Here is a 16,956-nt window from a genome sequence, read left to right on the forward strand (position 1 = left end):
AGTCTTCTCCCTTTTTTTCTTGATGAGTCTGGCTAATGGTTTATCAATTTTGTTTATCTTCTCAAAGAGACAGCTGTTAGTTTTATTGGTCTTTGCTATCATATCCTTCATCTCTTTTTCATTTATTTCTGATCTGATCTTTATGATTTGTCTCCTTCAGGTAACTTTGGGGTTTTGTTGTTCTTCTTTCTCTAATTGCTTTAGGTGTAAGGTTAGGTTGTTTATTTGAGGTGTTTCTTGTTTCTTAAGGTAGGATTGTATTGCTGTAAACTTCCCTCTTAGAACTGCTTTTGCTGCATCCCATAGGTTTTGGGTCATCGTGTTTTCATTGTTATTTGTTTCTAGGTATTTTTTGATTTCCTCTTTCATTTCTTCACTGATCTCTTGGTTATTTAGTAGTGTATTGTTTAACATCCATGTGTTTTTATTTTCTACAGATTTTTTCCTGTAATTGATATCTAGTCCCATAGTGTTGTGGTCGGAAAAGATACTTGATACGATTTCAATTTTCTTAAATTTACCAAGGCTTGATTTGTGACCCAAATATGATCTATCCTGGAGAATGTTCCATGAGCACTTGAGAAGACAGTGTATTCTGTTGTTTTTGGATGGAATGTCCTATAAATGTCAACTAAGTCCATCTTGTTTAATGTATCATTTAAAGCTTGTGTTTCCTTATTTATTTTCATTTTGGATGATCTTTCCAGTCGTGAAAGTGGGTTTTAATTTCTCCGTCAAATCTGAATGAGATCCTTGCTGGGTAGAGTAATCTTGGTTGTAGGTTTCTCCCCTTCATCACTTTAAATATGTCCTGTCACTCTCTTCTGGCTTGAAGAGTTTCTGCTGTAAGATCAGCTGTTAACCTTATGGGGATTCCCTTTTATGTTATTTGTTGTTTTTCCCTTGCTGCTCTTAATATTTTTTCTTTGTATTTAATTTTTGATAGTTTGATTAATATGTGTCTTGGCGTGTTTCTCCTTGGATGTATCCTGTATGGGACTCTCTGCGCTTCCTGGACTTGATTGACTATTTCCTTTTCCATATTAGGGAAGTTTTCAACTATAATCTCTTCAAATATTTTCTCCTCAGTTATTCTGCTATTGATCTCTTCTAGAGAATTTTTAATTTCATTTATTGTGTTGTTCATCACTGTTTGTTTGCTCTTTAATTCCTCTCGGTCCTTGTTAAATGTTTCTTGCACTTTCTCTATTCTATTTCCAAGATTTTGGATCATCTTTACTATCATTATTCTGATTTTTTTTCACATAGACTGCTTATTTCCTCTTCATTTGTTAGGTCTCGTGGGTTTTTGCCTTGCTCCTTCATCTGCTGTGTGTTTCTCTGTCTTCTCATTTTGCTTAACTTACTGTGTTTGGGGTCTCCTTTTCACAGGCTGCAGGTTCATAGTTCCTCTTGTTTTTGGTGTCTGCCCCCAGTGGCTAAGGTTGGTTCAGTGGGTTTGTAGGCTTACTGTTGGAGGGGACTAGTGCCTGTGTTCTGGTGGGTGAGGCTCATCTTGTCTTTCTGGGCAGGTCCACGTCTGGTGGTGTGTTTTGGGTTATCTGTGGCCTTATTATGATTTTTGGCAGCCTCTCTGCTAATGGATGGGGTTGTGTTCCTGTCTTGCTATGTTGTTTGGCATAGGGTGTCCAGCACTGTAGCTTGCTGGTCGTTGAGTGGAGCTGGATCTTGGCATTGAGATGCAGATCTCTGGAGATTTTCGCCGTTTGATATTACATGGAGCTGGGAGGTCTCTTGTGGACCAATGTCCTGAACTTGGCTCTCCCACCTCAGAAAAACAGCCCTGACGCCTGGCTGGAGCACCAAGAGCCTGTCATCCACATGGCTCAGAATAAAAGGGAGAAAAAAGAGAATGAACAAAAGAAGAAGATAAAATAAAATAAAGGAAAATAGAAGTTATTAAAATAAAGAATAACGATTAAAAAAATTTTTTTTAAATAGTAAAAAAGAAAGAAGGAAAGAAAGAGGAGACCAACCAAACCCCCCCCCAAAAAAATCCACCAATGATAACAAGCGCTAAAAACTATACTAAAAAACAAAAACAAAAATGGACAGACCGAACTCTAGGACAAATGGTAAAAGCAAAGCTATACAGACAAAATCACACACAGAAGTATACACATATACACTCACAAAAATAGAAGAAGGGAAAAAAAAATATCGTGCTCCCAAAGTCCACCTCCTCACGTTGGGATGATTCGTTGTCTGTTCAGGTGTTCCATAGATGCAGGGTACATGAAGTTGATTGTGGAGATTTAATCTGCTGTACTGAGGCTGCTGGGAGAAATTTCCGTTTCTCTTCCCTGTTCGCACAGCTCCTGGGGTTCAGCTTTTGATTTGGCTGCGCCTCTGCGTGTAGGTCACCTGAGGACGTCTTTTCTTCACTCAGACAGGACAGGGTTAAAGGAGCAGCTGATTAGGGGGCTCTGGCTCACTCAGGCCAGGGGGAGGGAGGGGTACGGATTGCGGGGTGAGCCTGCGGCAGCAGAGGCCAGCGTGACGTTGCACCAGCCTGAGGCGCGCCGTGCGTTCTCCCCGGGAAATTGTCCCTGGATCACGGGACCCTGGCAGTGGCGGGCTGCACGGGCTCCCGGGAGGGGAGGTGTGGAGAGTGACTTGTGCTTGCACACAGGCTTCTTGGAGGCGGCAGCAGCAGTCTTAGCGTTTCATGCCCGTCTCTGGGGTCCGTGCTGATAGCTGCGGCTCGCACCCGTCTCTGGAGCTCCTTCAAGCCGTGCTGTTAATCTCCTCTCCTCTCGCACCAGGAAACAAAGAAGCAAGAAAAAGTCTCTTGTCTCTTTGGCAGCTCCAGACATTTTCCCGGACTCCCTCCCGGCTAGCTGTGGTGCACTAGCCCCCTTTAGGCTGTGTTCACGCAGTCAACCCCAGTCCTCTCCCTGGGATCCGACCGAAGCCCAAGTCTCAGCTCCCAGCCCCCGCCCATCCCGGCGGGTGAGCAGACAAGCCTCTTGGGCTGGTGAGTGCTGGTCAGCGCCGATCCTCTGTGCGGGAATCTCTCCGCTTTGCCCTCCGCACCCCTGTTGCTGCGCTCTCCTCCGCGGCTCCGAAGCTCCCCCACTCCGCCACCTGCAGTCTCCGCCCGCGAAGGGGCTTCTAGTGTGTGGACACCTTTCCTCCTTCACGGCTCCCTCCCACTGGTGCAGGTCCCGTCCCTATTCTTTTGTCTCTGTTTATTCTTTTTTCTTTTGCCCTATCCAGGCTTTTGTGAGGTCTGAGGTCTTCTGCCAGCATTCAGTAGGTGTTCTGTAGGAGTTGTTCCACATGTAGATGTATTTCTGATGTATTTGTGGGGAGGAAGGTGATCTCCACGTCTTATTCTTCCGCCATCTTGAAGCTCCTCCGCCTTTCATGGTTTTAATTGAGCATTTTAAATGATTCCATTTTGTCTTCTTTCTTAGCATATTTCTTAGCACTTAAAAAAATTTTTTTTAATGATTTTTTTTTTTTAGAATTTGCAATATATATTTACAGCTCATCGAAGTCCACTTTCCAATACCTCTATACTACTTCACAGGTAATGTGATTACCTTATAATAACAAAATTATCCTGGACTTCCCTGGTGGCGCAGTGGTTAAGAATCCACGTGCCAGTGCAGGGGACAGGGGTTTGATCCCTGGTCCGGGAAGATCCCACAGGCCATGGAGCAAATAAAGCCCTGCGTCACAACTACTGAGCCTGCGCTCTAGAGCTGGTGAGCCACAACTATGGAGCCCATGTGCCACAACTACTGAAGCACGTGCACCTAGAGTCCACGATGAGAAGTCTGTGCACTGCAACGTAGAGTAGCCCCCGCTTGCCACAACTAGAGAAAGCCCATGTACAGCAATGAAGACCCAATGCAGCCAAAAATAAATAAATAAATAAATAAAAATTTAAAAATAACAAAATTATCATAATTTACCCCTCCTGTCCCTTTTATCATTGCTGTCATTTATTTCACATATATAAGTATACACAAGCATACATAAACATAAGATATATACATAAACACACATAATCAAATACATTGTTGGTATTATCTTGAACAAGCAGTTATCTGTTAGATCAATTAAGAATAAGGAAAATAAAATTTTAAATTTCATTTATTCCTTCTTCAGTGTTCTTCCTTACTTTTTGTAGATCTGAGTTTCTGACCTACATTATTTCCCTTTTCTCTAAAGACCTTTTCACATTTCTTGCAAAGTAGTTCTACTGATAGCAAATTCCTTCACTTTTTGTTTGTCTGAAAAATTCTATTTCTCCTTTACTTTTGAAGGATGATTTCACAGGGTACAGAATTCTAGGATGATATTTCTTTTTTCTCTCTCGACACTTTAAATATTTCACTTCTACCTTGTATGATTTCCAAGGAGGAATTGGATGTAATTCTTATCTTTGTTCCTCCATTGGTAAGGTGTTTTTTTCCTTCTGGTTTCTTTCTGGATTTTCCTTTATCTTTTATGTTATGTAGCATGAAAGTGATATGCCTTTTAAAGTACTTTTCCTACTTAGTGTTCTCTGAGTTTCCTGGATCTGTGATTTGCCATCTGACGTTAACTTGGGGAAATTCTGAGTCATTATTCTTTCAAATAGTTCTGTTCCTTTCTCTCTTTCTTCTCCTTCTGGTATTTTTATTATGCATATATTACACGTTTTGTAGTTGTCCCATAATTGTTGGATATTTTGTTCTCTTTTTTTTTCAGTCTTTGGTCTCTGTGCTTTTCCGTTTTTGAGGATTCTATTGATATCTATTTTAGCTCAGAGGTTCTTTTCTCAGTCACGTCCAGTCTACTAATAAGCCATCAAAGGCATTCTTCATTTCATATATATATATATATATATATATATATATATTTATTTATTTATATAGCTGATTAACAATAACAATGTTGTTATAGTTTCAGGTGCACAGCAAAGCGAATCAGCCATACATATATATGTATCCATTCTCCTCCAGACTCCCCTCCAGGCTGCCACATAACATAACATTGAGCAGAGTTCCCTGTGCTATACAGTAGGTCCTTGTTGGTTATCCTTTTTAATATAGTAGTGTGTACATGTCAATCCCAAACTCCCTAACTATTCCTTCCCTCCCCCGTCCCCCCACCCCCATAACCATAAGGTCATTCTCTAAGTCTGTGAGTCCATTTCTGTTTTGTAGATATGCTCATTGTATTATTTCTGTTTAGATTCCGCGTATAACTGATATCATACGATATTCTCTTTCTGTGTCAGACTTACTTCACTCACTGTGACCATCTTTAGGTGCATCCATGTTGCTGCAAATGGCATTATTTCATTCTTTTTTTTTTTTTTTTTTTGCGGTATGCAGGCCTCTCACTGCTGTGGCCTCTCCCGTTGCGGAGCACAGGCTCCGGGCGCGCGGGCTCAGCGCCATGGCTCACGGGCCCAGCCGCTCCGTGGCATGTGGGATCTTCCCAGACCGGGGCACGAACCCGCGTCCCCTGCATCGGCAGGCGGACTCTCAACCACTGCGCCACCAGGGAAGCCCTTCATTCTTTTTTATGGCTGAGTAATATTCCATTGTATATATGTACCACATCTTCTTTACCCATTCCTCTGTCGATGGATATTTAGGTTGCTTTCGTGTCCTATTGTAAATAGTGCTGCAGTGAACATTGGGGAGCATGTATCCTTTTGGACCATGGTTTTCTCCAGATATATGCACAGGAGTGGGATTGCAGGGTTATATGGTAGCTCTATTTTTAGTTTTTTAAGAAACCTCCATACTGTTCTCCATAGTGGCTCTACCAATTTACATTCCCACCAACAGTGTAGGAGGGTTCCCTTCTTTCCACACCCTCTCCAGCATTTACTGTTTGTGGATTTTTTCATGATAGCCATTTTGACTGAAATGAAATATCACTGGTGTGGGGTGATATTTCATTGTAGTTTTGATTTGCATTTCTCTAATCATTAGCATGTTGAACATCTTTTCATGTGCCTCTTGGCCATCCGTATGTCTTTCTTGGAAAAATGTCTATTTAGGTCTTCTGCCCATTTTTCAATTGGGTTGTTTGTTTTGATGATATTAAACCACATGAGCTGTTTGTAAATTTTGGAGACTAATCCTTTGTTGGTGACATCATTTGCAAATATTTTCTCCCAACCTGTAGGTTGTCCTTCTGTTTTGTTTATGGTTTCCTTTGCTGTGCAAAACTTTTGAGTTTAATTAGGTCTCATTTGTTTATTTTTGTTTTTATTTCCATTACTCTGGGAGACGGATCGGTAAAGATATTGCTGCGATTTAAGGCATTCTTCATTTCCGTTACAGTGTTGTTGTTTTTTTTTTTCCCCAATCGTGGATTGAACCCGGGCCCTTGGCAGTGAAAGTGCAGAGTCCTAACCACTGAACCTCCAGGGAATTCCCTCTGTTACAGTGTTTTTGATCTCTAGCATTTCATTTTGTTCTTTATTAAGAATTCCATCTCTTGGCTTACCTTGTCCATCTGTACTTGCATGCTGTCTACTTTATCCATTAACTCTCTTAGTATATTAATCACAGCTGGGTGGTTTTTTTGAATTTTATTTATTTTTTTCTACAGCAGGTTGTTATTAGTTATTCATTTTGTACATGTTAGTGTATATATGTCAAGTGCAATCTCCCAATTCATCACACCACCACCACGCCACCACTGTCCCCCCTTGGTGTCCATATGTTTGTTCTCTACATCTGTGTCTCTTTCTGCCCTGAAAACTGGTTCATCTGTACCACTTTTCTAGGTTCCACATATATGTGTTAATATACAATATTTGTTTTTCTCTTTCTGACTTACTTCACTCTGTATGACAGTCTCTAGATCCATCGATGTCTCTACAAATGACCCAGTTTCATTCCATTTTTTGGCTGAGTAATACTCCATTGTATATATGTGCCACATCTTCTTTACCCATTCATCAATCACAGCTGTTTTAAATTCCTAGTCTGATAATTCCAACATCTCTGCCATGTCTGGTTCTGATGCTTGCTCTGTCTCTTCAAATTGTGTTTTTGCCATTTGGTATATCTTGTAATTTTTTTCTTGTTAGCCAAACGTGTTGTGCTAGGTAAATGGTACTGCTGTAAATAGGCCTTTGGTGTGGGAGAAGGGGAAGTGTTCTATAGTACTATGATTTAGGTCTTGATATTTTAGTGAGCCTATGCTTCTAAACTGTGAACTTCACAGTGTTTCTCAGTTTTTTCCTCCTCCCCCTAAGTGGGACAGTATGCTAGAATGGGCTGGAATTGGGTATTTTCCTTTCTCCAGGTCAGTTAGGCTCTGATAAAATCACCGCAGTTTAGGGTCTGGTTAATTAGTTTACCCTGAGGGCAGGCCTTGTTAAGAAGAACAGAGTGCTCTGGCATATTTCCAAACGATTCCTTTTCTCCTTTGCCTGCCAGAAGCTTGAGGGGATTTTCCTCTGATATTTACTGTGGGAAACACGTTGAGCTTTTGGAGGTAAATTTCACAATATGGTGGGGGCCCTATGACTGGGTTCCCTTGTATTTCTTAACCCTGATAGGTGGTTTCAGCTCCCAAGTCTCTGCTCTGGTAATTCATGATTCCGTTATTGCTTGTCTGTCTCTCCAATCTTGAGGGCAGTGGTTTGCCCTGTGTACTCCCCTCTTTTATGGATTCAAGAAGCAGTGTTGATTTTTCAGTCTGTTCAGCTTTTTACTTGTTGTCAGGAAGGAACGGCAACTCCAAGCTTCTTACATGTGGAACTGGAAACTGGATATTCATGATTTCATTATCATTCAGTTCAAAATACTTTTAAGTGTCCCTTTCTTCTTTGACTCATCAGTTATTTAGAAGTGTGCCATTTAGTTTTCACATATTTGGGGGTTTTCCAGATATCTTTTTTTACTGGTTTTTAATTTAATTCCATTGTGTTTGAGAATATCTTTCCATAGTTTTGAGACAGGAGGGAAGTAGGTAGGGCCCAACCTTTAAAAGAGTGACATAGCCATTGAGGATATGACATAAACTGGTTAAAACCAACTAGGCCCAAGATTGCATAAGCTTCAACTTCTGGTAGACAATTAGCCTCATTACATGCTCATTGTAATGCATTAGCATACTAAATGCACACCCACAGGCACCATGACGGTTCTAAGGGTGACCATAAAAAGGCCAAAAATTGGGTGGTGGCCCAATTCCTGGAAATCCCCGCCCCCTTCCCCAAAATAGTTGGAATAATCCTCCTACTCATTAGCCTATGAAATTACCCAGCCCATAAAAACTGATCACCCCATATTTTAGGGCTGCTCTCATCTTCTAAGATGGCCCACACTCTGTCTGTGGAGTGTGTTTCTCTCATGGCCGCTCTTGCCTTCTGAGACAGACTGCATTCTGCCTATGGAAAGTGTCTCTCTCTCAGTAAACCTGCTTTGAGTTTACTATGGCTTGCTCTTGAAAGGTCTCATTTGTTTATTTTTGTTTTTATTTCCATTACTCTGGGAGACGGGTCGGTAAAGATATTGCTGCGATTTAAGGCATTCTTCATTTCCGTTACAGTGTTGTTGTTTTTTTTTTTCCCCAACCGTGGATTGAACCCGGGCCCTTGGCAGTGAAAGTGCAGAGTCCTAACCACTGAACCTCCAGGGAATTCCCTCTGTTACAGTGTTTTTGATCTCTAGCATTTCATTTTGTTCTTTATTAAGAATTCCATCTCTTGGCTTACCTTGTCCATCTGTACTTGCATGCTGTCTACTTTATCCATTAACTCTCTTAGTATATTAATCACAGCTGGGTGGTTTTTTTGAATTTTATTTATTTTTTTCTACAGCAGGTTGTTATTAGTTATTCATTTTGTACATGTTAGTGTATATATGTCAAGTGCAATCTCCCAATTCATCACACCACCACCACGCCACCACTGTCCCCCCTTGGTGTCCATATGTTTGTTCTCTACATCTGTGTCTCTTTCTGCCCTGAAAACTGGTTCATCTGTACCACTTTTCTAGGTTCCACATATATGTGTTAATATACAATATTTGTTTTTCTCTTTCTGACTTACTTCACTCTGTATGACAGTCTCTAGATCCATCGATGTCTCTACAAATGACCCAGTTTCATTCCATTTTTTGGCTGAGTAATACTCCATTGTATATATGTGCCACATCTTCTTTACCCATTCATCAATCACAGCTGTTTTAAATTCCTAGTCTGATAATTCCAACATCTCTGCCATGTCTGGTTCTGATGCTTGCTCTGTCTCTTCAAATTGTGTTTTTGCCATTTGGTATATCTTGTAATTTTTTTCTTGTTAGCCAAACGTGTTGTGCTGGGTAAATGGTACTGCTGTAAATAGGCCTTTGGTGTGGGAGAAGGGGAAGTGTTCTATAGTACTATGATTTAGGTCTTGATATTTTAGTGAGCCTATGCTTCTAAACTGTGAACTTCACAGTGTTTCTCAGTTTTTTCCTCCTCCCCCTAAGTGGGACAGTATGCTAGAATGGGCTGGAATTGGGTATTTTCCTTTCTCCAGGTCAGTTAGGCTCTGATAAAATCACCGCAGTTTAGGGTCTGGTTAATTAGTTTACCCTGAGGGCAGGCCTTGTTAAGAAGAACAGAGTGCTCTGGCATATTTCCAAACGATTCCTTTTCTCCTTTGCCTGCCAGAAGCTTGAGGGGATTTTCCTCTGATATTTACTGTGGGAAACACGTTGAGCTTTTGGAGGTAAATTTCACAATATGGTGGGGGCCCTATGACTGGGTTCCCTTGTATTTCTTAACCCTGATAGGTGGTTTCAGCTCCCAAGTCTCTGCTCTGGTAATTCATGATTCCGTTATTGCTTGTCTGTCTCTCCAATCTTGAGGGCAGTGGTTTGCCCTGTGTACTCCCCTCTTTTATGGATTCAAGAAGCAGTGTTGATTTTTCAGTCTGTTCAGCTTTTTACTTGTTGTCAGGAAGGAACGGCAACTCCAAGCTTCTTACATGTGGAACTGGAAACTGGATATTCATGATTTCATTATCATTCAGTTCAAAATACTTTTAAGTGTCCCTTTCTTCTTTGACTCATCAGTTATTTAGAAGTGTGCCATTTAGTTTTCACATATTTGGGGGTTTTCCAGATATCTTTTTTTACTGGTTTTTAATTTAATTCCATTGTGTTTGAGAATATCTTTCCATAGTTTTGAGACAGGAGGGAAGTAGGTAGGGCCCAACCTTTAAAAGAGTGACATAGCCATTGAGGATATGACATAAACTGGTTAAAACCAACTAGGCCCAAGATTGCATAAGCTTCAACTTCTGGTAGACAATTAGCCTCATTACATGCTCATTGTAATGCATTAGCATACTAAATGCACACCCACAGGCACCATGACGGTTCTAAGGGTGACCATAAAAAGGCCAAAAATTGGGTGGTGGCCCAATTCCTGGAAATCCCCGCCCCCTTCCCCAAAATAGTTGGAATAATCCTCCTACTCATTAGCCTATGAAATTACCCAGCCCATAAAAACTGATCACCCCATATTTTAGGGCTGCTCTCATCTTCTAAGATGGCCCACACTCTGTCTGTGGAGTGTGTTTCTCTCATGGCCGCTCTTGCCTTCTGAGACAGACTGCATTCTGCCTATGGAAAGTGTCTCTCTCTCAGTAAACCTGCTTTGAGTTTACTATGGCTTGCTCTTGAATTTTTTCCTGCATGAAGCCCAGGTCCCTCACTTGGTGGCCCATTCCAGGGACTTACCTGAGACACGGGACATGACCATCCTTGAGCCCCATTTTCCTACAACAGTTTGAATTGTTTTAAATTTATCAAGCTTTATGACTGAGAATATGATCTATCTTGTAAAGTGTTACATGTGCACTTGAAAATAATGTGTACACAGCAAAGGAAACCATAAGCAAAATGAAAAGACAGCCTACGGAATGGGAGAAAATATTTGCAAACGATGCAACCAACAAGGGCTTAATTTCCAAAATACACAAACAGTTTATGCAACTCAACAACAAAAAAACCCAGCCCCTCTAAAAATGGGCAGAAGACCTAAATAGGTAGTTCTCTAATAAAGAAATACAGATGGCCAATAGGCACATGAAAAGATGCTCAACATCACTAATTATTAGACAAATGCAAATCAAAACTACAATGAGGTACCACCTCACTCCCGTCAGAATGGCCATCATTAAAAAGTCTACAAATAACAAATGCTGGAGAGGGTATGGAGAAAAGAGAACCCTCTTACCCTGTTGGTGGGAATGTAAGTTGGTGCAGCCACTATGGAAAACAGTGTAGAGTTTCCTCAGAAAACTAAAAATAGAATTACCATAGGATCCAGCAATCCTACTCCTGGGCATCTATCTGGACAATACTATAATTCAAAAAGATACATGCACCCCTATGTTCATAGCAGCACTATTCACAATAGCCAAAGCATGGAAACAACCTAAATGTCCATCAACAGGTGAATGGATAAAGAAGATGTGGTACATATATATAATGGAATACTACTCAGCCACAAAAAAGAATGAAATAATGCCATTTGCAGCAACATGGATGCAACTAGAGATTACCATACTGAATGCAGTCAGAAAGAGAAAGGCAAATACCATATGATATCACTTACATGTGGAATCTGAAATATAGCACAAATGAACCTATCTACAAAATAGACTCACAGACGTAGAGAACAGACTTGCGGTTTCCAAGGGGGAGAAGGATGGGGGAGGGATGGACTGGGAGTTTGGGGTTAGTAGATGCAAACTATTATATATAGAATGGGTGGACAACGAGGTCCTACTGTACAGCACAGGGAACTATATTCACTATCCTGGGATAAACCATAATGGAAAACTATAGAAAATGAATGTCTCTATGTGTATAACTGAGTCACTTTGCTGTACAGCAGAGATTGGTACAACATTGTACATCAACAATATTTCAATAAAAAAAGGAAACTAATGTGTATACTGCTATTGTTGGGTAGAGTGTTCTGTGTCAATTTGTCAAGTTGGTTGATAGTGTTTAGGTCTTTTATATTATTACTGATTTGTGTCTACTTGTATTAATTATTGGGATAAGGGTGTTAAAATCTCGAACTAGGGCTTCCCTGGTGGCGCAGTGGTTGAGAATCTGCCTGCTGATGCAGGGGACACGGGTTCGTGCCCCAGTCTGGGAAGATCCCATATGCCGCGGGGCGGCTAGGCCTGTGAGCCATGGCTGCTGAGCCTGCATGTCCGGAGCCTGTGCTCCACAACGGGAGAGGCCACAACAGTGAGAGGCCCGTGTACCTAAAAAAAAAAAAAAAAAAAAAAAAAATCTCATACTAAAACTTTGAATGTATCTATCTTTTCCTTGAAGTTCTATCAGTCTTCTTTTTTTATTTTTAAAATAAATTTATTTATTTATTTATTTTGGCTGCGTTGGGTCTTTGTTGCTGCGCATGGGCTTTCTCTGGTTGTGGCGAGCGGGGGCTACTCTTCGTTGCGATGGGCTTTCTCTGGGTGTGGCGAGCGGGGGCTACTCTTCGTTGCGGTGTGCAGGCTTCTTGTTGCAGTGGCTTCTCTTGTTGGGGAGCATGGGCTCTAGGCGCACGGGCTTCAGTAGTTGCAGCATGTGGGCTCAGTAGTTGTGGCACATGGGCTTAGTTGCTCTGCGGCATGTGGGATCTTCCCAGACGAGGGCTTGAACCCGTGTCCCCTGTGTTGGAAGGTGGATTCTTAACCACTGCGCCACCAGGGAAGCCCTCTATCACTCTTCTTTTTATGTAATTTGAAGCTTTTTTTCCTAAGTGTATAAATATTTAGGATTTTTATGTCCTCTTGGTGACTTGACCCCTTTATTATCATGAAGTGACCCTTTTTATCCCTGCTAATATTCTTTGCTCTGCAAACTACTTTGAGTGATATTAATATAGACAGTCTAACTTTCTTTTGATTAATGTTAGTGTGACATATTTTTTTCCATCCTTTTGCTTTTAACCTGTGTCATTATATTTAGTGTATTTCTTTTTTTTTTTTTGCAGTAGGCGGGCCTCTCACTGTTGTGGCCTCTCCCGTTGCGGAGCACAGGATCTGGACGCACAGGCTCAGCAGCCATGGCTCACGGGCCCAGCCGCTCCACGGCATGTGGAATCTTCCCGGACCGGGGCACAAACCTGTGACCCCTGCATCGGCAGGTGGATTCTCAACCACTGCGCCACCAGGGAAGCCCTAGTGTATTTCTTATAGACAGCATGTATTTGGGTCTTGCAGAAATGACAATCTGCTTTTAATTAGTGAGTTTAGACTGTCTGCATTTAATGTAATTGAGCATGTAGAATGGGAAATAATGCTGTGGTCGTCTCTGGGAAAAAAAAAATCTGCCATAATCCTCTGAGTCTTTTCTTTCTCCTGGAGCACTTGGTTTCAGCTTGCCAACACCTATGTTAATTTACTGTTGTTCTGTAAAAATACTGTTGTTTTACTCTTGAGGATAGGCGAATGTTCATATTTTTAAAAAAACGACTCAGTTTGCAACTTTACATTCATCTTTCCCTATGTAAAAGATTCACAGACACACACACACAAAGCATTTGACCTTCAATACCAATATCCATGAATAATATTGGATTATTAATCACGCTCTGGTGTTACTGGGACTATCAGATGCAATAACCCTTGAAGTGACACAAAGAGTAGTGTCACCTTTTAAGAGGAAAAAAACTAAATTCTTAAAATGCCACATCAAACCAATGCTTTTTTTAACAGAAATTACTTCTTTTTTAAAAAAGCTCAAAAATTTATTCCCACTTTATAAAACACTCATTGCTTATCTGTAAGAAATGACACCTCTTTATACAACACTTAAAGAAAAGGCTGAATGCAATCTGTGCTGTGTTCCCTTTTTGGAAAGTTATTTTTTTTAATCTAAATTTTCTAATGATGTAGGAAGTGCCAACTATCTTTAGTCAGAAATGGATGCCAGCAATGTCACCTTAAAAAAATTCTATGCAATGTAAACAAAAAACTTCTGCATTTTTTTTTTTTGCTGTTGTGGGGTTGCTGCACAATTTTGTACTATTCTGGGAGCAGCTCTTTGCTCTATTAACAGGACCCCCACCTGTTAGGTGGAGTGGTTTCTGTTTTGCATTTCTATCCCTTAATGACTCATAATGAGTCATGACTCTTTATGTCTAGCTGTTTAATATGCCTCAAGTCAGATTTGTTTAGCACATTCTAACAATGGCACACAGTGACCTTTCCTTTGTCATCTCTCTGAAAGGTAACCAACTACCAGAAACTAAGTACAGCAGTACTGGTCACTCTTGTACCCTTTTGGGAAATAGCTGTCTTTACATGGGGAAAAATGAAGAGTAACAGAAGTGATAATTCCCAATCTTATGGCAAGATGGAGACTAAAAGAAGCTGAAAAGTAGAGGCTGGAATTCTATTCCACAGTTATCTTTTCTCTTGTGTATTTTTCATCTTTCCCTTTCCCGTAGGTAGTTCCTTTCCCCTGTGCTGCCAATTATGCCACTACATTTCTTAACAAAGCAACAATATTTAATGAAAAACCCCACCAACTTGCTAAATCTGTTGTAGCCCAAGGGTCTGCCTCTCTAGGTCATGGGTCATCTGCTGCTGCTCCATGTAGGTTGGACCTGCTCCTCTGTTCATGTGCCTGATGCACAGTGAGGCCAAACAAACTGAAATATCGGAGTTTGGGGCAGAGAAAGGTTTATTGCAGGGCCAAGCAAGGAGAACGGGTGACTTGTGCTTAAAAGCCTGGAACTGAGACTTATCTGGTGGCACAGTGGTTTAAGACTCCACTCTCCCAATGCAGGGGGCCCAGGTTTGATCACTGGCCAGGGAACTAGATCCCACATGCATGCTGCAACTAAGAGTTTGCATGCCACAACTAAAGAGCCTGCCTGCCGCAACTAAGGAGCCCACCTGCCACAACTAAGACCCAGTACAACCAAATAAATAAATAAATATTGAGAAAAAACAACCCCAAAACCTTGAACTCCCCAGTGGTTTTGGGGGAGAAGTTTTTATAGGCAAAATTTGGGTTGAGGGCTGCATGGTGTGTGACTTTCTTCTGATTGGTTGGTGATGAGGTAACAGGGTGGTGCTCCAGGGATTTTGTGATCATCCTGAAGTTACCATCCTCCACCATGGTGGAGGCCTTTGTTCACTGCTGTTTCCTAAATACACAGAAAAATGCCTGGGACACAGTAGACAAAACATTTTCCGAGTGTGTGACTGAATTTTAAGGATACAAACTCCAGTGCATGAAAGACTCTGCTGTACATTTGGGGGCAGCCAGAGGAATCTATAAAAGAGGAGGAAAGTAAAATTAAAAACCAGACCATAAACATGACTATTCCCAGAGTCCTAGGAAAAAAGGAAAAGTACAGTTTAAATCCTTCATAGGGTCCCCTCGAAGCACTCTAGATACTAGCCTATCTTTTCTGTCCTTGACCATCCTCTGATTTTACAGTGAAGAGAGAGCCCTTTCTTCAGTCTTGCACATAGAAAAATCTCCATCCCTCTATAACAGGGAAGAGCCAATTCTGACTCCATGTTGGATTTGTTTCTTTGATTTTAACCTTTGCTTTTCATTGCTTTTGTTATTATAATCATACATAATGGCCTGCCTCAGGGAACCTTGCCCCTCTGCCTGCATGTTAAACTAAAGTGCCTTTGTTCAGCTCACAGGGAGACAGTCTGACCCTGCCCACCTGTAAAGGGCTGCAGGAAAGAAGAAATTAACACATCACCTCCCTGATGCTGGCCAAGCCAGGCAAAACTAATGGCCTTTTTACTTTACTTCCTCCTGCCCCTCTCTTTTCTATAAAAGAAACTGGCATCCAGACCCAGATAAGATGGTTTTTTGGGAACCCTAGCCCACCATCTTCTCAGTCTGCTGGCTTTCTGAATAAAATCTATTCCTTGCCTCAACACCTTGTCTCCTGGTTTATTGGGCTGTCCTGCAGCTTGCAGAGCAGGCTCGGCTCAGTAACAAATTTGGCGAGCCAGCTAGGAGCCTTGCTGCTCGTGGCTAGCTGGCCCCGGTCAGGGAATACTGGGGGAAGGCCCTAGCAGCTGCTGAGACCATCCTTCCTGAGGATCTTCCCTTCAAAATTCCCTGAAGTGGCACCAGCTACACCAGCACTTGGCAGTTAAAGCAAGGAACCAACAAACTTCTACGAGTCAATGGACTCGATTTTGGAGGGTAAGTCGCTCTGGTGTGTGCACCAGGAATATATTCTCCCCTCAATTTAGGCTTTTCCTTTACAGGACAAGCCAATTGTTTGGTGAGGGTACCGTCTTGGAGAGGGGAATTGTTGGACTTTACCTGATTTGGGAACTGGTTTGTTGGTTTTGGTTTTGATTTTGGTTTTGTGTACATCAATGTTGGAATTTGTTTGTGCTTTTTGTGTTGGAATTTGTTTGCATCTTTTGTGTTTTGGTGTTATCAAACTTATAAAAGTGGAAAATACTACATCTATCCCAAAGGAGAACATTTTGGGGTGTATGTTAGGTAAATGGGCAAAACATAGCCGTGAGCCTATGACTAAGAAAGACATGATATACTATTGTAATAAGGTGTGGACACAATATATGTTAAGTTCAGAAGGGTTATGGCTCGAATGGCTCCCTCAATTATTATATGATCTTGCAATTAGAAGTGTTTTGCGAAAGAGCGGGAAAAGAGGTGAGATTCCATATGTAGAAGCATTTATGCTATTGCATCAGGAGGAAAAGGAGTCAGAGGGCTGCTCACCCGCCATGCTGCCAACATATTTACTCCTTTCACCACCTCCTGTTTCTCCTTCCCATGGGGATCAAATAGAAGTTTCTATGTTAATCCTGGAGCACAGGGACCTGGCTTAGTATTACCATCTAAGACCCAACAGGGCACCCAATTTGGACCGGGAGTCACTTCTGCAGCAGGGAAATTTCCCTTACACTGATATCCTGTAAGAGGCCAGGGA

General features: G+C 41.5%; 1 protein-coding gene across 1 annotated transcript in view; it reads left to right on the forward strand.

The window, feature by feature from the left end:
• TRIM25 (tripartite motif containing 25) overlaps positions 1–15,938 on the forward strand; it is a 42,333-nt gene extending 26,395 nt beyond the window's left edge. Inside the window, exon 9 of the mRNA XM_055089924.1 lies at positions 13,000–15,938. Within this exon, the coding sequence (XP_054945899.1) occupies positions 13,000–13,190 (191 nt within the window). The 3' untranslated portion in view covers positions 13,191–15,938. The remainder of the gene's footprint in view (positions 1–12,999) is intronic.
• The last annotated feature ends 1,018 nt before the right edge of the window (positions 15,939–16,956 follow it).

Source organism: Physeter macrocephalus, chromosome 14 (genome assembly GCF_002837175.3).
Source record: "Physeter macrocephalus isolate SW-GA chromosome 14, ASM283717v5, whole genome shotgun sequence".
NCBI lineage: Eukaryota > Metazoa > Chordata > Mammalia > Artiodactyla > Physeteridae > Physeter > Physeter macrocephalus.